This window comes from Anomaloglossus baeobatrachus, chromosome 9 (assembly GCF_048569485.1).
Source record: "Anomaloglossus baeobatrachus isolate aAnoBae1 chromosome 9, aAnoBae1.hap1, whole genome shotgun sequence".
NCBI classification, from domain to species: domain Eukaryota; kingdom Metazoa; phylum Chordata; class Amphibia; order Anura; family Aromobatidae; genus Anomaloglossus; species Anomaloglossus baeobatrachus.
Genome location: NC_134361.1, coordinates 113,068,301 through 113,094,058, shown reverse-complemented (window position 1 = coordinate 113,094,058; position 25,758 = coordinate 113,068,301). Strand labels below are relative to the sequence as shown.

Below are 25,758 nucleotides of genomic sequence, written 5' to 3'. Positions count from 1 at the left end.
ATTTTTTTGGTGTTGCAGCAACCAAAAAAAACATAATTTTGGTCTTGTTTAATTTTTTCCATTTACAGTATTTACCAATCAGGATAATTATTTTTATATCTTGAGAGATCTGACTTTTCTGAACATGGTAATACCACATACGTGTCATTTTTAAATTTTTTCATTATTTATATTTTTAATAGATGGAAAGGGGGTGATTTGAACTTTTAATATTTTTCTTATTTTTTTATATTTTTAATTTTTTTTAATGTATTTGTTGGTTACCTTAGCGGAATATAATCTACGATTATTTGATTATTTCTGCTATATACAGCAATGCTTTAGCTTTGTTGTATATAGCAAAAATGAGGGCCCTCTTTAAAGCGTGATCACAGGCAGGTTTAAAGGGAGCTCCATTAGGACAAGCACAGAGGTCTTCAACAGACCTCCGGCTGTCAATGCAAACCCCATCGGTGACCTGTGATCACGATACAGGTGCACTGATGGGAGCATAAAATGACTCGCCCTCATGCCGATGCGCTGTGATTGCCGCTGTCAGAGTTTGACGGCGGCATTTAACAGGTTAGAGGCCGGTCCTGCCTGTAACACGCAGGTATTACCTGCGGATTATGGAGTGAACTCACTCTACATGTATAGCGCATGTCATGAAAGGGTTAAAAGGGTCTGAGCATACAGGTATATTGGAATAATTGCTGCTTTTTCCTCTCCTAATAAATAGTTGGAAATGCAATCTAAGGGGTACTTTGCACGCTGCAACATCGCAAGGTGATGCTGCGATGCCGAGCGCGATAGTTCCCGCCTCCGTCGCAGATGCGATATCCTTGTGATAGCTGCCATAGCGAACATTATCGCTACGGCAGCTTCACATGGACTCACCTGTCCTGGGACGTTGCTCTGGCCGGCGACCCTCCTCCTTATTAAGGGGGCGGGTCGTACGGCTTCACTGCGACGTCACACGGCAGGCGGCCAATAGGAGCGGAGGGGCGGAGATGAGCGGGAAGCCGCGGTGACGCCAGTAGGAGATGTTCCTCGCTCCTGCGGCTTCACACACAGCGATGTGTGCTGCCGCAGGAACGAGGAACAACATCGGACCGTCGCGTCAGCGTAATTATGGATTACGCCGACGCTATACCGATGATACGATTACGACGCTTTTGCGCTCATTAATTGTATCATCGAGCCTTTACACACTACGATGTTGCCTGCGATGCCGGATGTGCGTCACTTTCAATTTGACCCCACCGACATCGCACCTGCGATGTCGTAGTGTGCAAAGCCCGCCTAAGGTTCTGATTGAGCTTTGGGATATTGTTTAGTAATTTATAATGACATTTAATATCAAGATCAAGAAATATTGTAATATTGTATCCATATCCAGCCCCTACATAAAAATGGCAAATACAGAGAGTACATATAGAGCTGTATTGCAACGTGTTCTGATAATATATTGGAGGTTGAATTTTAATACTCACCTGAAATGAGCCAGACTTTAACCTTTTACATACCAGGGATATTGTAGATTCGGCAGAGGACGTCGGAGGATCACAAGCCTAAGCGGTCATGCATCTTTATTCTTCTTGTACCATTTCTCTTTCATGTTTGCACACTAGCGTATCATTCCTCAGTCTAAGCTGTATCATGTGTAGGTATATGCTTCTCAGCTGCTTTCTCTATTTTCTTGGCATTAGACTGGGAATTAGCTGCCAATTTGTGAAAGGTTTTCTTTCAGCTGAAGTGTTTGGCTGCTTGGTAGACTTCACAGTTGGAGGTGCTGACAGCTTTGGGGTTACCTCCAATATCTGGCTCTAATGGTGCGTTCTTCTGTGGTCTGGTTTATGGAGTATTCCCAGTAGTCACTGATACCCACAGTGTTCCCTTTAGGCTTGTTAAGGCTCCAGAGATCAGGAACATTAAAGTCTTATTTTAAAGCCAAAATAACACAAACCAGAGAAGCCTCACAAATATTTAATGGGCTTTCTATGCATTGCTTTATATAGTGAACAGTCACAATTATGAGAATCCTGACTACAGCAAAACCATCTCTTAACCACTGCTGTGCACTGAAATTCGCACATGTAACTAAATAGCCTCTGTCATCCCTGTAGATCCAGAGACATACTGCATCTTCCAAGACAGAAAGTATCGAACTGGTGAGAGATGGCACCCATACCTGGAACCATACGGACTTGTATATTGTGTTAACTGTCTGTGCCGAGAGGTAATATTTCACATAATATTGTGTCAAACTTTTGATTACTCTAACAAATTTATGAAGTCTGCCAATGTAAAACTTCTGCTACTTACGATGGTCACCATAGTCTGCCCAAAAAGTGGACCTGTCACTTGTTATAAATATATATATTTTTACCTGCTGTAAATGTGCTGCTGTACTGTCTGGTGCGTATTTCTTTTGTACCTATGCCTTTTTATTCCTGATCCATGAACCCTTTTTCCCTCTGTATAAAATTTGTCTTCTTGGCTGTGAGCGAAATATACTCCATCTATGCCTCTGGAACACCAAATTAATAAGATTTGTTTTACAAGCACTTGGGAAATCAATACACCACACACACTTTGTAGTGTACTGAAAGTTTCTGTTTATTACATTATGTTTATGCTTAAGTAGCGTCATAGGCAAAGGAAGAATTGTCTGCAACTTATGAGCCAATGGGAGGAAAAGGGGTGTGAACAGAAATGTAAAACTTCTCCACCCATGAGTGCTAGCTGAACCCCCTGACATCATTAGCTATAAGACAAGGTGGACATTATAAGAACAAACTGGATATTATTCTCCCACATAGCCAAATAGACATGATCCTCAAGAAGGCTCCCATAGAGAAGTGTTGAGAATCATGCCCAGTGTCGAAATTATTCAGTTTATATACAGGGAAGAGGGGGTCAGATCTCATGAATGATGAAAAGACAACACTATATTCAGGAGATAAGTGAAAGATTCTCTTTAGAGGTCTAGATTTTATTATAAAGAGAGTATTGCAAAATCTCCTGTAACAAGAGTAGGTTATACTCCCGCACAGAGCCTATTTAGATTGCCCTTGTTACAAACTCTCCAAGCCAAGTCTATATTATCTGCAGAGAGGAGTGAATGGATTCAAAGAAAATTGAACACACTATATGTGTATAGAACAGTACATTCAATAGGAACTATAATAGTCCATATAAAAGCAAAGGGAGGGAATGCAGCAGCCATTTTTTGCCACAGATTTGAGTACTTCAAAGTTACAGATATCAACATTGAGTACCCATGTTGAATGACTGCAGTTTAATCAGACCTTGTCATGTTGTTTGACCTCCTAAGGCTTTGTGCGCACAGTGCGTTTTTCGCGGCGTTTTTGCGCGTTGTTCGGGTGCGTTTTTGGCCTCAAAACTGCATGACTTTGCTTCCCCAGCAAAGTCTATGAGTTTTCAATTTTGCTGTCCGCACACAACTGTTTTTTTAAGCTGCGTTTTTGAGCTTAAAAAAAAAATGGACATGTCAGTTCTTTCCTGCGTTTTTCTGCGTTTTCCCCCCATGCAATGCATTGGAAAACCGCAGAAAAACGCAGAGATCAAAAACGCAGCAAAACGCAGCCAAAACCGCACCAAATCGCGGAAAAAACGCATGCGTTTTTTGCCGCGTTTTTTGCCGCGGGTGCGTTTTTGTGCGTTTTTAGCGGCCAAAAACGCACAAAAACACAGCGTCAAAAAAAACGCAGTGTGTGAACTTAGCCTAAGGGTACCTTCACACTTAGCGATGCAGCAGCGATCCGACCAGCGATCTGACCTGGTCAGGATCGCTGCTGCGTCGCTACATGGTCACTGGTGCGCTGTCAAACAGTCAGATCTCACCAGCGACCAGTGAACAGCCCCCAGCCAGCAGCGACGTGCAAGCGACGCTGCGCTTGCACGGAGCCGCCGTCTGGAAGCTGCGGAGACTGGTAACTAAGGTAAACATCGGGTATGGTTACCCAATGTTTACATTAGTTACCAGCGCACACCGCTTAGCTGTGTGTGCAGGGAGCAGGGAGCCGCGCACACTGAGCGCTGGCTCCTTGCTCTCCTAGCTACAGTACACATCGGGTTAATTAACCCGATGTGTAATGCAGCTATATGTGCAGAGAGCAGGGAGCCGCGCACACTGCTTAGCGCTGGCTCCTTGCTCTCCTAGCTACAGTACACATCGGGTTAATTAACCCGATGTGTACAGCAGCTACATGTGCAGGGAGCAGGAGCCGGCAGCACAGGCAGCGTGAGAGCTGCAGAGGCTGGTAACTAAGGTAAATATCGGGTAACCACCTTGGTTACCCGATGTTTACCCTGGTTACAGCTTACCTCAGCTGTCAGACGCCGGCTCCTGCTCCCTGCTCGCTTCATTTGTCGCTCTCTCGCTGTCACACACAGCGATCTGTGTGTCACAGTGGGAGAGCGCCTTTGAAGAAAACGAACCAGGGCTGTGTGTAACGAGCAGCGATCTCGCAGCAGGGGCCAGATCGCTGCTCAGTGTCACACACAGCGAGATCGCTAATGAGGTCACTGCTGCGTCACAAAAAGCGTGACTCAGCAGCGATCTCGGCAGTGAGCTCGCTGTGTGTGAAGCACCCCCAATTGTGGATTTATTGCCCAAGTGAAAGAGAGCTCCTAAGAATGGCACATAGATAAAGCTATCATAAAACAGTCTGTTGTCTGCTGACTGCCCATACTGTGGAAACAATAGTTCCATGAACTGATAAAATGGGAATGCCTACCATCTTTTTCTATCTGTGATGGATTTGTGCTTTCTGTATTTTATTTTATTTTTATATATAAGGACGTTTTCACTCCAGTTTTGGGTAGTTCTGTGAAACATAGCTTTTATTTACTTCTTCATTTTTTCATTGCTAAAACATTGAAAGAACTCATGGGAAGTTGCACATTGAGGGCTCATACAAACGTCAGCGATTTTACTCATATGTAGATAATGTACTGATTTTCTTCAGTGTTTTGGATCAGATTTTAATCAATTTTATCAGTGTGTCAGTTTTTATCATTAGTTTCATCATTTTTTTTGTTGCCTATGGGAAGTATTCTCCAACATTTCCTATCAAACATGAAAATTGGACAGCACACAGATGGCTCAGAGATGAGATTCCAGTGCTGTCAGATTTTTCATGGACTCAGATTTGCAAGTGTTTTTTGTGACTTAAATAAAAATTGGATGTTTCTGTGTTTCCCTACCGACTACTTGGTGTCACGCACGGAGCAGGAGATATCCATATGTACCGAATGACAAATGCTTTCAGAACGACGGGCATCTGACGCACTACAAAAAACACTACAAACAAGGAAGGGACACCGGGGACACACGGGTCTTGATACAATGGAGCTCCCTGCCACTAGGGAGAGGGGTGAGGGGGCACCTCCTGAACTCACCTCAAACTGCGTTCTTATACAAGTTCTTTCAACCTGTCGGCAAGCAAAATACCTTGGACCCTTAGCTGGCCCCAAACTTGCCCTAGTGAGTAGGCCGGCGAATTCACTAGACTCGCCACTACACTAATAAACATGGAGGGAAAGGAAAGACAGACAGGGGGATAAATGGAAGGGTACCAACACCAAACTTCACAGCAGCAGACAGACTCCAAAGTAGCAGATGGATGAGCATACTACAATTCCTCAGCAGCTCCTTCCACCAGGATGGCCAGAGTAGAAAGAATTCTAATAACAGCAAGGACTGCTGGGAAAGCTCCACTATGTAAGCTTTACAGCTGACCTGCACTGCTATAAGCTGCAACATGACTGACATTAACTCATGAGATGCCAAAGAAAAGTAAACTACGTTAAATGAGGAGTCTAGATGGAGATGGGAAGCTCCAGTCCTAAGGCTGTCACTAATCCCAAACCAGCAAGGAAACGACATTGATACTTGGTCCACAATGATATGTGAACTTGTGGACAACCCTATAGACAATAATAGGTATAAGATCATGAAAATTATAAATACAATTTGTATTTGGAAAACCGACTTCTGAATGAAGTCTAAACTTTAAGCCCAAGCCTGGTATAAATTCTGCATAATAAACAACTGAAATATGTTTGTGGAAAAGTTATAGTAATCAGTTAATATTGATCAGGAGTTTTCTCTTCCAGGGTGGAAATGTTTTGTGCAGCAGAGTGAGATGTCCAAGCCTTCACTGTAGTAATCCAGTCTATATTCCACAACTGTGCTGCCCGCGATGTCCAGGTAAGACGTCGTAAAAATCAGATATGTCTTTGTTTATGGGAACCTGTCATGTCAAAAAATGCTATAAACCTAGCTGATATTGGGTTACTTTGCAGGTTAATAGCGTTCTGAACCTGCCCGACCACCGCATCAAAAGATGAAATTAACTTAATTACTCTCGGTAGCCTCCGGCTTTCAGTCATAGAGGCAGGGCCTACAAGGCTTTAGTGAATATTCAGTACATATTGATTGGTGGTTGTTACCACACCCCGACACTGACATCAAACTCTGTAGTGATACACTGTAGAGACATCTCTCAATCAGTGCTGCGGTAGCGGTTACAGCTGCTACTCACGATGTACTGAGTGGTTAGGGAAACTGTGCTGGCTGCGCTTCTATGACTGTAAGCCAGAAGCTGCCGAGAGGAATAAAATTAACTTCCCCCCAGCAGCCGGGCTTTCAGTGCAATGGCTGAACAGCTTAGAATGCTTCTAACCTGCAAGATTACTCTATATCTGCAGGTTAAATAGAATCTGTCAGCAGGTTTTTGCTACCTCATCTGAGAGCAGCACAATGTAGGAAAAGGGATTCTGAATCACTTAGATTACTGGTTGCAGCTGTTCTGACACAATCACAATTTCTAAATTTAGCCATGTAGCAGAGCTGAGAGAGCTGTCCCCACCCACACCAGGCTCTCTATACAGACTGTGTATTGACAGTGAGGTGTCAATCACGGAAGGGGGTTGCTCCTGACTGCTGTGCGCATGACATTGTCGTACGAGAAATGAAAAATCCTGCTACTTAAATAAATAATAGATTGGACCTTGTCAAGACAGGCATCCCTGAATTCTAGGTTTTAACCTGTGCATCATGCTGTCTTCAGCTTACATAGCAAAAACCTGCTCACAGATTCCCTAATAACATTTGGGGTGACATGTTCCCTGAAAGTTTACATATTCATTTTTGTCATTCCTTCTGTTTGAAGTATTTTTTTTTTTAGGCTGGGCTTACACATAGAGAAACCTTGCACTAGAAGGGCACCTCTATGATATTACTCAGCCAATACCCACTATTTGAGATGGGGTTGTCATAGAATTTAGTATTTATGACGGATTCTGAGACGTTTTTGCAGAAATTTTTCCCATAGAAAGAACTACTGAAAATACTGTAAAATCTCACCCTCCCTATCGTAAGCTATATATTTGCCCCGAAGCTCTTAATAAGGTGCTGCTGGTAGCTCTCCATAGCTGTATGCTTCTAGAAATATCTCGGCAGTATAATTTATTGTAGACAAAAATGTTTTTTTCACATAGTGCTGAATAATTAGTGTTCCCCTGTGTATTGCTGGGTAACCGCTGGAAGGGGTTTCCTTACACCCCCCAAAAAACATAACATTGCAAGAGAAAAGCAACTGGGCTCCATGTACCTGAATTCTATACTAATAACATGAATGCTATCTGTGGCGCCCTGGACTAGCCAGGTCGTCACAGATAACACACAAACACCCCCACCCCCATTAGACAGTAACATTAGCCAAACACAAAACCCTTGTTGCCTCCCTCCCTCCCCGGGACCACCGACCCCCTACCCACGGAGGGGGAAAACAACATCCCAGCTGCTCCCTACCATCGCTCCCGGGATCCCCGTCACCAGCAGCGGTGGTGCCCATCTTCACCACAACCCGTGGGTGGCGTCACGGACTAAATCCCCCAGACCAACTACCCCTTTCACTCACGGGCGAGGAGCGCCGCTCGAGTCCCCGGATCCGGCCCACCGCTCGAGCCACCGAGCAGCCGCAGCAGCGCCGGACCCGAGCGTTAGCGAGCGACCAGCAGCGGCGGCGTCCTCCCCACCCGCGACATATCTAAGTCACAATTATAAACAATCACTGGCTAAACTAATAACACACAGATATAGAGTTAATATATTTTATTAACCCCTTCTCCCCCGGGCGATTTTCCGCTTTTTGTTTTTTCTTCCCCTTCTTCCGAGAGCCATAACTTTTTTATTTTTCAGTCAATCTTGCCATATTAGTGCTTGTTTTTTTGCAGGACGAGTTGTACTTTTAAATGAAATCATGAGTTTCACCATATGGTGTACTGGAAAACAGCAAAAAAAAATCCAAATGCGGAAAAATTGCAAAAAAAGTGCGATTGCACGTTTGTTTTGGGGATATTTTATTCACCGTGTTTACTAAATGGTAAAACTAATGTGTTGGGGTGATGCCGCAGCTCAGTACGAGTTCAAAGATATCAAACATGTATAGGTTTACTTTTATCTAAGAGGGTTAAAAAAAATTCAAACGTCCAAAAAAAGTGGCACACTTTTTGCTCCATTTTCCGTGATCTGTGGCTCAGTGATGGCTTATTTGCCGTTCTTAATGGTACCATTTTTTTTGCAGATGCTACATTTTGATCGCCTGTTATGGTTGCATTTTGCGCAATATTTGCAGTGACCAAAAAACGTAATTTTAGCATTTGGAATTTCTTTTGCTGCTACGCCTTTCACTGATCAGGTTAATTGAGTTTATATTTTGATAGATTGGGCATTTCTGGTAACAAATGTGTGTATATTTATTATTTTTTTTAACTGTTTAATTTGATGGGGCGAATTGGAGGTGATTTGTACTTTTGTGGGTTTTTTTTAATTAATTTTTTAAAACTTTCTTTAACTTTATTTTCTGTTACTCTACTAGTCCCCCTAGGGGGCTATAAGGATCAGCAGTCTGATCGCTGATTAAATTCTGTTGATCAGAGCACCACAGTTCTGATGAGCAAAAACGCAGTGATCCTGTTAGAGCTGTTGCTCTGCCGGCTGTAACAAGAACTACGTCATGATAGTGACAGGAGTCATCACATGACCCTATGCTACCATGGCAACTATCGGCTCCCCATGATTCTGTCATGGGGCCTCTGATGGCAGGGGGGGGAATTTAAATTTAAATAAAGTCAACTCTTTGTTGATTTTCTTGGTCTTGAGGAAGGGGACTTGATCCCAGAAATGCACGGCATAAGACACCCTATCTTCTCTCCAGCACTTAATGTTGTTATACCATAAGAGTAGCAGCAATCTCAAAGACTGAATATTATACCTTTCATTCTTTCAGAAAATTTTGTGTACCACAGGTCTAAATCGATTGTTGATTTTTGAGTATGTGAAAAGACCAGTATGTCTTAAACAAGCACTTCCATCAAAGTTTTCATCCTCTTAATATATTGCAATCATCATTTTATATAGCAGTGTGTACTTATAATTGCTCATCTTGCCTTTCTACTCAGTTAATTCTTCTCTTTTTGCTGCTGTATCTACCTGTAATCCAGTGTGACGCAGAAGCTGCTCTTTCTGCTTCCCCTCTCCTATGGGACTTTACATCACACGTCAGGGGACCTGCTTCCTGCTGTTAGTAACAGCATGATAATAGCTATTTCTCTGAAGTCAATGGCCATGGAAGCAGATATTATCAGGGGACTGGCTATTATTAACAATAGCAGGGAGGAGGCCACGACCCCTAATGTGGGATGTAATGTCCCAGAGGGGAGGGGGATCATTGAGAGCAGCTCCTATGTGACACTGAATTACAGGTATTGTAAGGATAATACTGTAGAACTGCATTGTGAATCTCATATTTATAGTTTATCAAGGCAGGGCCAGTAGAATAATTTTTTATCTCCCCAGAGTACACTTTAATACATTCACAGGTAAAATTATCAGGAAAGGACATGACTCAACTGTCTACATATAATAACTTAAAGAGGTTGTCCCATGCCCCATGAACACAGTACATTTTAATCCATAGATCTTGGAATAATAAGTTTCACAATTGGATGTGTTAAAAAATGTCCCTGTGCTGAGATAATCTTATAAATGTGTACCTTGTACTGTGTAATGGTCATGTCTGACCATTCAGGGAGATGGTCTGAACATACCATAGCTTCAGGCCAGAGAGGATAAGCAGAAGAGAATATACATACAGAACAGCATGGGATCGCAGATGATTTTTTTCTGTGAGATAAAATATGTTTTTAAAAAGGCAGTAAAATGTTTTACCTCACGGAAAGCCACAGCTCAGATCCTCTGCTGTCCTGTTTGTACACTCTTTTTTTTGCTTCCTCCCCTGCCTAGGAGATGTAGTATGATCAGACCATGTCCCTGTACGCAGGGCTGTAGAGTCGGTAAGCCAAACCTGCGACTCCGACTCCTCAATTTTCCTTGCACCGACTCCAACTCCCCCATATATTGCTTATATTTTAAGTGAAAAATGTATTGTAGTACAATGTGAACATCAGACATTTAATCATTTTTATGAAACAATAATCAAGATATTTGCATAGAACATAAAATATATTTATTGGAATACAACTTTAGAACACAAAAAACTGTAATAAATTGTAAATATGTAATACACTATGGAATATAGATTCTATATATACAGTATATATATATATATATATATATATATATATATACTGTATATATACACTAATATATATAAAAAAATGTTTTACATTTATTGTATATGTATAAAACACTATGTAATAAACTATGTAAGTGGCACATAACAGTTTTCAACAAAAATATAGTAAATAACATTTGTGCAATCTATGAATTTTATCTAAGAAATAGAATTGCCTCCATCAGATCCTCCTTCATAGATGATCTCGAATCTGACCTAATAATTTTAAGGCTATGTGTCCACGGTAGAATGTACCTGCGGATTTTTCTGCATGAAAATCCGCGACTTTCGCGGCAAATCCGCGCCTTATTTTTGCCGCGGATTTTCCGCGGATTTACCGCGGATTACCGTGAATTTGCCGTGGATTTTGATGCGGATTTTTTTTTTTTTTCCCCCCATTCTATACCCAAAATCCGCACCAAAATCCGCAACAATAATTGACATGCTGCAGATTTTTCCGGATCAAAATCCGCGGCAAATCCGCCGCGGAAAAATCCGCAGCATGGACACAGCATTTCCAAAATGCCATTGAAATGGCTTGGAAGTGCCGCTGCTGCAGATTTTCGGAAAATCCGCGGTAAATCCGCGGCAAAATCCGCGGTAAATCCGCAGCGTGGGCACATAGCCTAAGGCTAGAGAACAACCTCTCTACATTAACTTGGGTTGGAGGCAAAGCCGTAACCACATGGGTAACATCTCTAACAATTTCCGGGTATAAAGGAATTGCCTCATGCACAGTCCGTTTTGATGAACGGTTGAATTTTTCTATTTCTTTGAGAGCATTTTTGGCATCACAGCATTTGTTTTCATCTGGGTCACTTGTCATACATTGACACACAATATTTTTCATCTTGAATCACTGTGAAATGCTCAAATACAGCTGACTTCATAGGGAGCTTCTTAGACATTTTGTAATCATATAAATTCACTTTCAAAATAAATTTGTCCTATAAAAAAAAATAATGGATATTATAATTCCAGCAAGAACAGGGAACCATGTACAGTGGGGAAAATAAGTATTTGATACATTGACAATTTTGCAAGTTTTCCCACCAAGAAATGGAGAGGTCTGTAATTGTACACTTCACCTGTGAGAGACAGAATCTAAAAAAAATCCAGAAAATCACATTGTATGATTTAAATAATTTGCATTTTATTGCATGAAAAAATATGTAATTTGATACAATAGAAAAACAGAGCTTAATATTTGGTAAAGAAACCTTTGTTTGCAATTACAGAGGTCAGACGTTTCCTGTAGATTCTGTTTCTCTCAGTTGAAGTGTACCTATGATAAAAATCTCAGACCTCTCCATTCTTTGTAGTTGGAAATCGACAGTGTATCAAATACTTATTTTCCCCACTGTATAATTTTAGCTAGAAATAAAACAAACTTTGCATAAATCAATAGTACAGATGACAAATATAAAGTTTGTAAAATCTGTCATTAGATAGCTTTAAACTGAAAAATAAGGAGCGCTGATAGTGTAATACCAACAGATCAGTGAGGTAGATCAGGAAAAATACACTCACCTGAAAAGGTTGTGATAGTCACAACCACTGATAGAGCATAGGATGAAGGCGTCTGCTGCAGCCCCACAAGGATGTGCATACAAATCAGAGTGAAGAGGGGGTTAATGCCGCGCATCAGCCAAAATGAAGATGTAGCACGTTGATGTTATAAACGTATTCTTTTATTCCATCGGTCTACGCGTTGTGTATTAAAGGGATAGGGTCTATGTGTATTAAAAAACATGTCACTTCAGGTTTTTTAATACACATAGACCCTATCCCTTTAATACACATAGATCTCATACCATACACTCGTCTTTTGTTTTCACATTTGATTCTTTTATTTCCTACACATCTTTCACAGAATATGGAATAGCCAGTTTCACTAATAACACTGACTGAGGTTTTAAGGAATCCACCCTATGTGGGTTCTAGTGTAATGTTCACACCTAGAAAAGGTTTTTTTTTTTTTCTTTATATAATGATTTCTGTTGTTTTTTTTTTTTTCATAATAATTTGTCACTCCTATAACTTTTATATTTGTTATTCATTATTATCTATTAGTCTATATGTGAATTTGAGTTCTACTAAATATCTGTTATGTCACTGAATCAGTGGTTCCTCCCACTAGTTTTTTTTTTGTTTTTTTTTTCTTTCATCTAATGGGCGGTGCTCTCTGTTATCAGCTGTATATATATGTCTGACATCTTCATTTATGCTATACTATGTTGATGCACTGGTCCTGAAGAAGAGGTGTATCCTCGAAACGCGTAGACCGATGGAATAAAAGAATACGTTTATAACATCAACGTGCTACATCTTCATTTTGGCTGATGCGCGGCATTAACCCCCTCTTCACTCTGATTTGTATTAGATAGCTTTACTCTGAACTTCCAATCTCAGGCTTTTCTTAGGTACAGCTCACTAAATGTTTCACATCAGATTGCTTCAGTCTATGAAGAGGAGAGGAGGGAGGGAGCAAGTTTGTTGTGTATCATACTCCAGGAACAAAGAAACTGATAACAGAGATAATAACGTGATGTTTTGGCTTCTATACAAGTCCTCATATAAGTCCTCATCAATCCTGTTGCTGTATTTTCCCTGTATATTGTATGTATATTGTATAGAAGCTATTCTCCCAAAAGTACATGAGCTCAAAGAAAAAACAAACAAGCATCAAGCATACAGAGAGAACATGCAATATACTGGACTATTGATTTATGTACAGTTTATTGAAAGTTTAAATATGCTTTAAGAAGTAATGACCTTAATCTTGTTATTCTGCTCACTCTAGCAATTCTGAGATGAGTGCGGCCTTCCTTCTTTCTGAGATGAGTGCGGCCTTCCTTCTTTCTCAGATGAGTGCGGCCTTCCTTCTTTCTGAGATGAGTGCGGCCTTCCTTCTTTCTCAGATGAGTGCGGCCTTCCTTCTTTCTGAGATGAGTGCGGCCTTCCTTCTTTCTGATTGTGGTTACTTTTTACCCTTGCCTGTAGAGGAGGAGCTTCACTGGTGCTCATGTGCAGCACAGACTTATCTCAGCTAAGACAAAGCCTAGATCCTCAGGCTACATACATTCACACACAGCGTTTTTGTGGATCCGTTTTTTGCAGTGAAATGCAGTGACTCTGGGCATCCCAGTAAAGTCAGTGGGTTTCAACATATGACATTCAGACACATCGTTTTGTGAGGATCCTCACAAAGAATGAGCAGTCAGTTTGTGGCGTTTTTCTAATCTGCTTTTGCTATTCAAAACATTATCTATGAGCTCAAAAACCTTTAAGGTGATGCGGTTTTTTAAAAAGCTGATCTGCTTTTGCAGCTGAAAAACGTATCCTCAAAAAACGCAGCAAAAGCTGTGTGTGAATGTAGCCTTAGATCAGGAATAGAACAGACATTTATAGGACATTTCATAACTTTCCCGAATGCCTATGAAAAAATATTCAGCACATTCTGCATTGCACTACTGTACCTAATTTATTATATATTTTAGGAGTCGGAGACGGTCCAATTTATACCGACTCCACCAAAATGAACACCGACTCTGACTCCACAGCCCTGCCTGTACGGTCAGACATGGCCATTACACAGTACATAGCAGGGGCATATACAGCTCTGGCAAAAATTAAGAGACCACTACAAAATTTTCAGTTTTTCTGATTTTTCTCTTTATAGGTATTTTTTTGAGTTAAATGTAATTCGTTATTTTATTCTTTAAACTACTGACAACATGTCTCCGAATTTCCAAGCTATAAATTTTGTATTTATTTTCTGAAAATGAGAAATATTCAAAGTAACAAAAAAGTGCATTGCTTTCAGACACCTTAAATAATGCAAAGAAAACAAGTTCATAATCATTTAGAAACAACAATACTAATATTTTAACTAAGGAAGAGTTCAGAAATCAATATTTTGTGGAATAACCATGATTTTTAATAACAGCTTTCATGGGTCTTGGTATGATTTCCACGAGTCTTTCACACCTTATGCCTCTCCTGGTACAAAAATGTAAGCATTTCTTATTGTTTGATGGCTTGTGACTATCCATCTTCCTCTTGATTACATTCCAAAGGTTTTCAGTGAGGTTCAGGTCTGGAGATTGGGCTGCCAATGACAGGGTTTTGATGTGGTGGTCCTTGATCCACACATTGATTCACCTAGCTGTGTGGCATGGCGCGTTGTCCTGCTGGAAAAAACAGTCCTCAGAGTTGGGGAACATTGTCTGAGCAGAAGAAGGAAGCAACTGTTTTTCCAGGATAACCTTGTATGCATACGTCCTTCACAAAGTTTAATCTGCCAAATTCCAGCCTTGCTGAAGCATCCCCAGTTCATCACTGATTCTCCACCAAATTTCACAGTTGGTGCAAGACACTGTGGCTTGTATGCCTCTCCAGGTCTCCGTCTAATCATTAGACAACCAGGTGTTGGGCAAAGCTGAAAATTAGACTCATCAGAGAAGATTACCTTACTCCAGTCCTCTATTGTCCAATACTTATGGTCTTTGGCAAACTTCAGCCTTTCTCTCCTTTACTTCTCATTGATGAAAGGCTTTTTTCTAGCTTTACATGACTTGATATCTACTTTTAGGAGCCTGTTACGAACTGTACTTGCTGTGCACTTCACCACAGATGCTATTTGCCATTCCTTTTGTAGGCCACTGTCATGGCAAGCCCAATCTCTAGACCTGAACCCCATTGAAAACCTCTGGAATGTAATCAAGAGGAAGATGGATAGTCACAAGCCATTGACCAAAGAGAACTACTTAAATTTTTGCACCAGGAGTCGCTGAAGGTCACCCAAAAGCAGTGTGAAAGACAGGTAGAAAGCATGCCAAGACGCATGAAAGCTGTGATTAAAAATTATGGCTATTCCACAAAATATTGATTTCTGAACTCTTCCTGAGTTAGAACATTAGTATTGTTTTTTTTCTAAATGATTATGAACTTGTTTTCTTTGCATTATTTGAGGTCTTCTCATTTTCAGAAAATAAATACAAAATTTATTGCTTGGAAATTCTGAGCCATGTTGTCAGTACTTTTATAGAATAAAAGAACAATTTACATTTTACTCAAAAATTTACCTAAAAAGAGAAAAATCCGAATAACTGAAAATTTTGCAGTGGTCTCTTAATTTATAATCAGAGCTGTATATAAGATTATCTCAGCATAGGAATATTTTTGTTAATACATCCAATTGTGGAACTTATTATTATTCCAAAGTCTACTGATTAAAATGTTCTTTTTTTATGGTAATACCACTTTAACCCCTTAACGACTGCGAGCAGTAATATTACGTCCTAGCGGTCATAGTATTACTGCCCACGGTCTGCTGCCGGCTGCTTGCCGTGATCGGCACACATCTCAGCTGATTTTCACAGCTGAGATGTGTGCCTGCCAGGCACGAGCAGAATCGTTATCTGCTCGTGCCGTTTAACCCCTTAAATGGTGCTGTCAATATGTGACAGCACCATTATAACGGCATCGGCGTTAAACATTAACTCACCGCCCGATACTGGAAGTCACGTTACTTCCGGTGGTTGTCATGGTAGCACAGGGTCATGTGATGACTCCTATAGCTCACATAAATTACTTTCGGTTTCACTTGGTCCGGAGCTGGGTGAGCCAAAAGATGAGCATATCTTCTGTTTACAGCTGTATAGCTGTGATCAGCAGATATGGTAGAGCGATCGGATTCTTGATCCATATAGCCCCTAGGGAGACTAGTAAAATTAAAAAAAAGTTAAAAAAAGTTTTAGAAAATTAAAAAAAATTAAAAACACCTAAAAGTTCAAATCACCCCCCTTTCGAGTTAAAAAAAAAATAAAATATACACATATTTGGTATTGGCGCATTCAGAAACGCCCAATCTATCAAATATAAAATCAATTAATCTGATCAGTAAACGGGGTGGCAGCAAAACAATTCCAAACGTCAAAATTAAGTTTTTTGGTCGCCACAAATTTTGTGCAAAATGCAATAACAGGCGATCAAAACATAGCATCTGCGCAAAAATGGTACCGTTAAAAACAGCAGCCTGAGACACAAAAAATAAGTCATCACTGAGCCATAGATCCCAAAAATGAGAACGTTATGGGTCACGGAATATGGCGTAAAACATGTGCCACTTTTTTTGGACAAACTTCTGATTTTTTTTTTAACCCCTTTTTTTAAAAGGAAACCTATACATGTTTGGTGTCTACGAACTCACACTGACCTGAGGCATCACACTCACACATCAGTTTTACCTCACAGTGAATAAAATATCTCAAAAACAATAGTGCTGTCGCACTTTTTTTGCAATTTCTCCGCATTTGGAATTTTTTTGCTGTATTCCAATACACTATATTGGTAAAACTTATGGCTTCATTTAAAAGTACAACTCGTTGTGCCCTCACATGACTATATTGACTGAAAAATAAAAAAGTTACATCTCTCAGAAGAAGAATGGCGAAAAAAAAAACGGAAAGCGAAAAATCGGCCGGTCGTGAAGGGGTTAAACTTAGCGTATTGTAAGTTTCATCCTACTAACAAAACACATTCTTTACATGCACAGACTTGACACTTTCCAAATTTTCATAGTTTATCCAAATTTATATCATTCTAGTTTTTCCATCTACATATTTTTCTTTGCCAACACTTAAAAATAGAGACAGACTCTTTTAATACAACAGCCTCACGCTACGACCTACTTGATTTCTTTCACAGAATTGTGATGTATGATTGTGTTTATGGGCTTTCTTCTTTTTTTGTATTGCCAGACTCCATATGAGCAGAAAGTCTTGCTTTTTGTAACCCAAGAACGTGTACAATTAACATCAGAAAGAGATGTTATGCTCCTTGGTTATTTTTTTTTTTTTAAATCTAAGTTCTCCACTTTGTAAAAATAACATCTCTGGAGTGTTTATAAGTTTTCTCAGCATGTGGGGGAAATAACACACCGGAATGACATACTTCTTATTATGAACAGGGCAGTATTTACCACCGGGTATAGTATGTATGTGCCAACATGTACCAAAAATCCAGAATATTCAATAGTTTCAAAAGTTCATGCAGTGTGAGGGTATTCTAGGGAAATTTACGTTTTATGGAAAAGCAAAATTCTAAATATATTAATGTCAACATATTTTGGATGAAATATGGTTAGAAAATAATGTGATCTGTGCCAAAATATACCGTATTATTCATTTTATAAGATGCACCAGATTATAAGACGCACCTGAAATTTAGAAATAAACCAGGTAAAAAAAAAAAGGTGTCCGTCTTAGGCTATGTGTCCACGTTGCTTTTTATCTGCTTTTTACCTGCTTTTTTGCTGCTTTTTCACCTGCAGCGTTTAATGCCAAAATGGATGTGTTCTGCTTTTCAAGCATAGTCTATGGGAATTTGGGTTTCTTGTCCGCACTATGCTGTTCAAAAAGGTGCCTTTTTGTGGCAGAAATTTGGGCAAAAACTCTGCTTTGCAGTTCAAAACACAAATGGCAAAAACAATTGACATGTTGTTTTTTTGAAAAGCAGAGTTTTTGCCCAAATTTCTGCCACAAAAAGGCACCTTTTTGAACAGCATAGTGTGCACAAGAAACCCAAATTCCCATAAACTATGCTTGAAAAGCAGAACACATCCATTTTGGCATTAAACGCTGCAGTTGAAAACGCAGCAAAAAAGCAGGTAAAAAGCAACATGGACACATAGCCTTATACTCCAGTGGTGTCTTAATGGAGGGGGGGCGGCAGCGGTGGTGGAGCGGGGTCACAGGAGGCAGAGGCGGTGCTGGAGTAGGGTGTTGCTGTAGGCGCAGCGGTGGTGGCTGTGCTGGCTGCGGTGGGGACTGTGTTGACTGCGGTGGGGGCTGCGCTGGCTGTGGGCACTGTGCTGGCTGTGTGGAGTGGCAGGTGTCACAGATACTCTGTTGGCGGTACAGGCTTCAAAGAAATGGCGTCCAGAGTCAGCACGTGTGCAGTTTGCGCTCTTGGCTCAATGACAAGTCGAGAGCTCATCTGCACATGCGCCACTTCTGGGCGCCATTTTACTTAAGTTTGCTGCTTGGAGATCAATGTGCAGCGCATGCGCAGTTGAGATCTTAAGACGAGAGCTCAAACTGCACATGCGCTGACTCCGGGAGCTATTGTTTAAAGCCAGCACCACCGACAGAGCATCTCACCCACCGTACCGCTCTTCTCTTCACAGCCCACACTACAGCCAGCACAGCCCCCACCACAGCCAGCACAACACCCAGTCTCAACCTCCTGATAAGCTACATTTGCATTATAAGACGAACCCCTCATTTTCCTCCCAAATTTTTGGGAGGAAAAGTTTGTCTTATAATCTGAAAAATATGGTAACTGCTGTAGATATGGATACAATGTATTTTAGTCATTGTTCTGAACCATAACCAGATTATTTTGTAGTGTTTTTAAACATATTTCATATTTAATGGAGAAGCAAAAAAAACAATAACGTTTTGTAATGTTTTTATAATACTATTGAAGGTCAAGATAGTAGTTGCCTCGGAGGTATGGCTTGGTGTGCCGCTGGAGCAGACATGTCTTATTTTGGACTATGCATATTGTTCCTGCTTCTTTAACTGTTTAACCATTCTAAAATTAGTCAAAATGTAAAAATTGGAGGCTTTCAGGAGGTTCACTCACATGAACACCTAACAGCTTAGACATTTTCCTGGAGTGATGTGCTGATCACAGAACGTAGGCTTACTTCCCATCTGGCTCTCTCTGCCGTCATTGGCTCATGTGTTTGACACAGACTCAACCTCCTCTTCCATCTTGGCAGCTTTGCCATCTCAGAACCACTGCCTAAAAAAATCACACATTCATGGTATAAAACTGCTCATATTCATGGAATGGAGGGTCTCATCACAACTCTGGCATCGCAAAGATGGCACCCTGGTTTCTAAAACACCTACATGCTTAAACCACTGAGAAGACATGGCAAATTGCCTACCGACTGCCTCAAATAGTTGGTTGAATAGTTTTGGTAATCTGATTCTGGACCATGAGCTGACTATGCCTCTGTTTATCCCCATAATCTTGATGTGCTCTCCTTGTCCCTGACACCAGAATGTTTGACTATCCCACCTCAGAACATGTCTGTGTAGTGACTAGAGTCAAATTAGGACTGGATATAACGTTTTTATTCTCATTTTTGCCAGCATGGATATTGTTCGCATACTTGGTGAACAGATGGCGAATCTGATGCAAATAATGCAAGAACTGACAAAAGGATATTGTAATCTTGAATCATTGCAATCACAGTTGGATGGACAGGTTTCTAGCTTTATGAAGACTCCCTATAGCGCTCTGCTTTCAGCGGTGACTGTGATATCTACACCCCCAGATGTGTAGCTGGACTCTCCCAAACCATTAATGACCATTCCTGACAAATGTTTTGGGGAGAAAGACCAGTTTAGGGTGTTCAATAAGAGCTGAAGGTTATTTTTTTACCCTGCAACCCAAGTGATCAAAGAATGAGTCCCAGCGAGTGTGAATAATCATGTCTCAAGTCTGAGGACACCCTCAGATTTGGGCATTTCTTTGTCTCCACTAGAGCTATCTTCTGTTGATGCCTTTTTTTAATGCATTAGGGATGATTTATGACGAACCTGACAGAATCCAGATGGCAGGGGCTAAGATCATGAACCGGAAGCAGCTGAGCCGCATCACTGAGGACTACAATTCTGAGTTCCAGCAATGGTCCTCTGAAGTTTCTCGGTGATCAAAAGTTCCATGATGTACGTTTACATCATAGGTTGTAAACGCCTTTCTGACCATGATGTAAACTGTTGTCAAGGGGTTAAGATGGCGCATGAGAAGGTAAAGGCCATAATTGATTGGGTTAAAGACCTTAAAGAGGACCAACCACCAGGATTTTGCAATATGAATTAAAGGAACTGCCATACTGGCACTAAGATGCTGAATTCAGTCATACCTGTTGTAGAAAGATCGGATGCTTGGTTGCTAACATATCTTTAATTAAAGTTGCAGAAATGCACTACACTTTGATTGACGGATGCAACGGGGGTAGGTCTTTGTGGGTCGAGTACTTGCTGTGAAGTCCTCTGACGTTTTCCTGGCTTGCCCCCTTTTCTTTATTTGAATATTGTGCCGTGCGTGTTGACACAGTAATTCTCTCTTCAGTAAAATGGTGTCGGAGTCTGCTCATGCGTGACCTGCAATTTTATTGAAGATACTGTGATAAAAACTATAAGCGGCAGGTGCACGTGCGCAGATGTAAAAAAAAAAACTGCGCACGTGCCAATGCCTCTCATAGTTTTCACCGCAGTGCCTTCAATAAAATGGAGCTGGAGATCGTGGTTCACACATGCATAGACTCCTTTGCTCTTTTAAAGAAGACAGAATTACTGTGTCAATGTGCACACGCCATCAACAACAGCAATGGCGGCATGGCATAATATTCAAACAAAGAAAAGGGGGCATGTCATAGGGGACGCTGGAGGAGGACTTTACAGTGAGGACCTGACACACCAAGGCCTGCCCTGCTGAACCCGTCAAAGTGCAGTGCATTTCTGCAACTTTGATTAAAGATATTTCATCAATCAAGCATTGGATATTTCTACAACAGGTATGTCTGGATTCAGCATCCTAGTTGCACTGCCATTAGTTCATATTGCAAAATTCTGGTGGTTGGTCCTCCTTAAGGCACTGCAACGGTTCGTCAGATTCGTCAATTACTATAGAAAATTTATTATGGATTTCTCTCCGATCATCAAACCTCTTAATGATCTCACACATAAGAGGGTGAATCTTAGAGTTTGGTCACCGGATGCAGATGAGGCCTTTAATAAATTGTAAAACTGTTTTATGTCTGCTAGAGTTGTTATCCAACCCAGTCTCCAGAGGTTGCTCATTGTGGAGATGGATTCTTCTGAAATCAGGGTAGGGGCTGTATTGTCTCAAGCTTCCAAAACATTGACCAAGTTGACCAAGTTGCAGCCATGTGCCTTTTTCTCTAGGAATTTCTTGCCTGCTGAGATTCTGATGTTGGGAATCATAAATTGCTCGCTGTAACATTATCTCTTGAAGCATGGAGATATTTTTGGGTGGCAGCTATTCATCAAATCATGGTTGTGACACATCCTACAAATTTAGCTTATATTGAATCTGCCAAGTGGTTGACCCCGAGTAAGGTCAGATGGTCCTCGTTTTTCTCTAGCTTCAATTTGTCTAATATGTTTTGGCCGAGGTATGATAACGTGAGGGCTGACGCTTTGTCACAGCCTTGATTCTATTTCTACTCCAGAACCTCCATCCTCCATTCTTTTTCAGAGTATTGTGGTTTCTATGGCATCCTTGGAGTTGGAAGCAGAGATCCGTTAAGCCCAGTTGTTAGCTCCTTCCGCTACTCCAGGGTCCAAATAGTTTGTTCCTGTGTACCGAATATTACGGCTGTTGCAGAAATTCTATGACTCTGTTTTGAGTAGTCACCCAGTTGTCACAGCTACCCAGAAAGATATCACTAGACTCTTTTGATAGTCATCCATGCATAACGATATTAAAGATTTTGTATCCTCTTGTAAAACTTGCACACGAGCTATAGTCTGTCATAGACATGGGGAATTTGGTTCCATTGACAATTCCAAAAAGACTTTGATCTCATTTGTCTATGGATTTTATTACTGAGTTGCCTGGTGGGAATACTGTGATTTCGGTTGTAGTTGACCAATTCACTAAACAAGTCCACTTTGTTTCGTTATCTGAGTTACCAAATACCAAAACGCTTTCCAGGTAGTTTATCAATTATGTGGTAAGATTGCATGGAATCCCCCTGAACATTGTATCTGTATCTATTTGTCTTTAAATTTTAGAGAGCATTTAAATTTTAGAAACCATAAATATTAGAATATTTATAAAATAGTAACAGTTTTATCATAAAAATGGACTCCAAAATGTGTATTGATTCACATAAATTACAGAGATCTAATTCAACGAATATGTATGATGTCTGCATATGAGTACAAGACTTAAGTCTGCTTTACATGTTACAATTCTGCATACGATATCATATGCGATCGTAACCGCCCCCATTGTTCAATTTTGTTGAATGTGCCGCATAAACAATTAACCCCCGTCACACGTACTTACCCGTCCATACGACCTCGATGTGGGTGGCGAACATCCACTTCCTGGAGTGGGAGGGACGTTCGGCGTCACATCGACGTCATGCGGCAGCAGGCCAATAGAAGCGGAGGGGCGGAGATGAGCGGGACGTAAACATCCCGCCCACCTCCTTCCTTCTGCATTGCTGGCCGGGAGCAGCAGGATGCAGGTAAGATCTTTTCATTGTTCCCGTGGTGTCACACACTGCGATGTGTGCTACCCCGGGTACGATGAACAACCTGACGTTCAATTCATGAGGAATGAACTATGTGTGTGCGATGAACGTTTTACTGTTCATTCGCAATCGCATGTAACTGTCACACACTACAATGTACCTTACGATGCCGGATGTGCGTCACTTACGACGTGACCCCACCAACACATCGTAAGATATATTGTAGTGTGTAAAGCGGGCTTAAGTAGTAAAGAACCAGGGATTCCCAGCCAGTCTCCCATGCCAGTACTTCCCTGGCCTCCAACTCAACAAGGGCAGGCACATTCAGCTTAGGACCAGAGGGATCTATACCCATTCCACTTATAAAGCATTGCACCTACACATAGGACATATTAATGTGCTATTGGTTATATCAGAAAACAACTCACCATGATAAAACTATTAATATTTTATACATATTCTAATATTTATGGCTTTTCCCATTTTCTGGCCCTGGATGGGGTGATGTGTTGACCTATATACTTGTTATAAGATTATTTTTATTGTTCTGCCAGGATGTGTTCTGATATTTGCTGAGGATGTTTGTTGGCCTTATTTGAGCTCTCCAATATGGTTATGTTCCTGGATAATTATTTTCTAGTTTTAACAACAACCATGGAGATGTCTTTGGATATACAGAACTTTTGGACTTTGTACCTGCAAGGACCTTGGATTTCTCCTTTGACCAATGAGGATGAGATGCTTGAGCATGCGTAGTAGCACCCTTGTGTCTAATGAATTGCTGGATTACATCTATCTACAAGGACCTGGATTTTGCCCCTGGCTGTTCAATGGAACTAAGGTGCCGCGGCATGTGGAGTAGCGCTTATACCCAATAGGACTACATGATCACATGTGTGTTTTGTGGACATATTATTGGTCAGTGGTTGACATAGTTACATGGACGCTGCTGCGTGGGACTTTCCCTATGGAACGCTTTTTTGTGCTTGATATTTATATTGATAGTTTATTTGAACGTATAGGGGATTATATATGTGGTCATTCCTATTGTACTGGAGTTCAATTGTTGTAATTCTTAATGCTATCCTGTTTGATGGGTTGTTTATGTATATTTTTCTGTGGGATACTACTTGTAAGGGGTAGGGAATCCCCGAATTGGTGGTTTGTCATGAACATGGTGTATTTAAACCTGGGTTAGGGAGTTTTTAGACATGCTTGATAAAGCCCAATTGTAGGGTGAAATGTTGCTGTTTGTCTTGATGGAATAAAGACATTTCTTGAAAATTATCCCTGGGACGCTGTCTACTTCTCTACTATGAGAGGACAAATCAGTCACTAGAGCAAATTTTAAGATGTTTCGTTATGGCTCAGCAGGAGAACTGGTCCTCATATTTACTTCTTGGTGAAATCACCTTTAACAGTCATGTCAATCAGTCCACTGGTACTTCGCCTTTCTTTTGTAACTTTGGCTTCCATCATCATTACGGGAAATTTCCTAGTATGAGTTCTTGGTGTCCTTAAGTAGAGATTGCCATACAGAAACTCGAGAATGTATGGAGGGAGGTTCAAAAGAATAATAGGGTGGCTCATGAAAACTGGAAGGCCGATAGGAAGCGTTCGGTAGGTTCCTTATTCAAAGTTGGAGATAGGGTTTGGTTATTTTCCAAAAATATTAAACCAAAGGTGTCATTGACAAGGTTTGGTCCTAAATTTATTGTTCCGAATTAAATTCTGGAGGTAGTCAATCCTGTTGCTTTTAGCTGGAAACTTCTTCAGTCTTTTTAGATCCCTAATGTTTTACACAGATCCCCGTTAAAGGATTTTCTCCCTTCAGTGTTGTCGCCCGTGTGTCCGCCTCCTCTTGTTTCCATTGATGGATTTTTAAAATATGAAGTTCAGAGGATCGTGGATTCTTGTAAGTTCTGGAAATCTATCCACTATCTGGTTCGGATACAGATCCAAGGAGAGATCTTGGGTTCCGGTTTGATCTATTAAGGCCAGTTGTTTGATCAGGGCCTTCCATAGGAGGTTTCCTGAGAAACTTGAGGTTTGGTGGGTCCCTTTAGAAGAGCGAATACTGTCATGACCCCTCCACTTTGTTTTCAGGGTGTGCTGGGCTGTCAGTTCGTTGAGTGACAGCTCAATCTTCTAATCTGGATTTAGGGCCTGCTGAGCTGTCAGTGTTTTGAGTAACAGCTTCATCGTCCACTCTCATTCTAGGAGGTCCTGGGTTTTTGTAGATGTCCCCAAGTTCCTGTAATTAACCAGCTTTTTAGCTGAGCAGTTTTTCCCAGTGCAACCCCAGTTTTGGTCTTCTGCTCAATTGTGCTAGTTTGCCACTTGTCTATGACTTTGTTTGACCATCCTTTTGCCTTGTCCTTCTGTTCTGATTCGAATAACTCCGACACCATTTACTATAACATATACTGTACCGAAAAAGGGAAATAAATTCCACGTTTGGTGAACTGGTAAAAAATAAATAAATAAATAACCCCACAATTCTTCCATTGTATTGGGATTTTCTAACATTTACAACTTTCATTGTGAGCCCCTGAACTAGTCAAGGTGTCACAGGGTACTGCACCCATTTCCTTCTGGTGCAGGACTCAACCCCCCATGGTTCTGAGATCCTAACTTTTGGTATTGCTCCATTAGCATGTGTGACGCCCTGTCCTATCAGGTCATCACAGGGTATTGTGCAATCTGCCCTTCTGTGCAATATCCATCTCCTCCTTGGTTACGGGTCCCTCACCTTTGGTGTTGCCAAGAACAGGCTAATCAAAATCCTAGGAACACTCT

At 40.9% G+C, this 25,758-nt stretch overlaps 1 protein-coding gene across 1 annotated transcript in view; it reads left to right on the top strand.

Moving 5' to 3' along the window:
* The window catches only part of CHRDL1 (chordin like 1), a 170,448-nt gene that overhangs the window by 86,467 nt on the left and 58,223 nt on the right, over positions 1 to 25,758 (top strand). The window contains exons 3-4 of the mRNA XM_075322710.1: positions 2,106 to 2,218; positions 6,124 to 6,217. Of these exons, the coding sequence (XP_075178825.1) occupies positions 2,106 to 2,218; positions 6,124 to 6,217 (207 nt within the window). The remainder of the gene's footprint in view (positions 1 to 2,105; positions 2,219 to 6,123; positions 6,218 to 25,758) is intronic.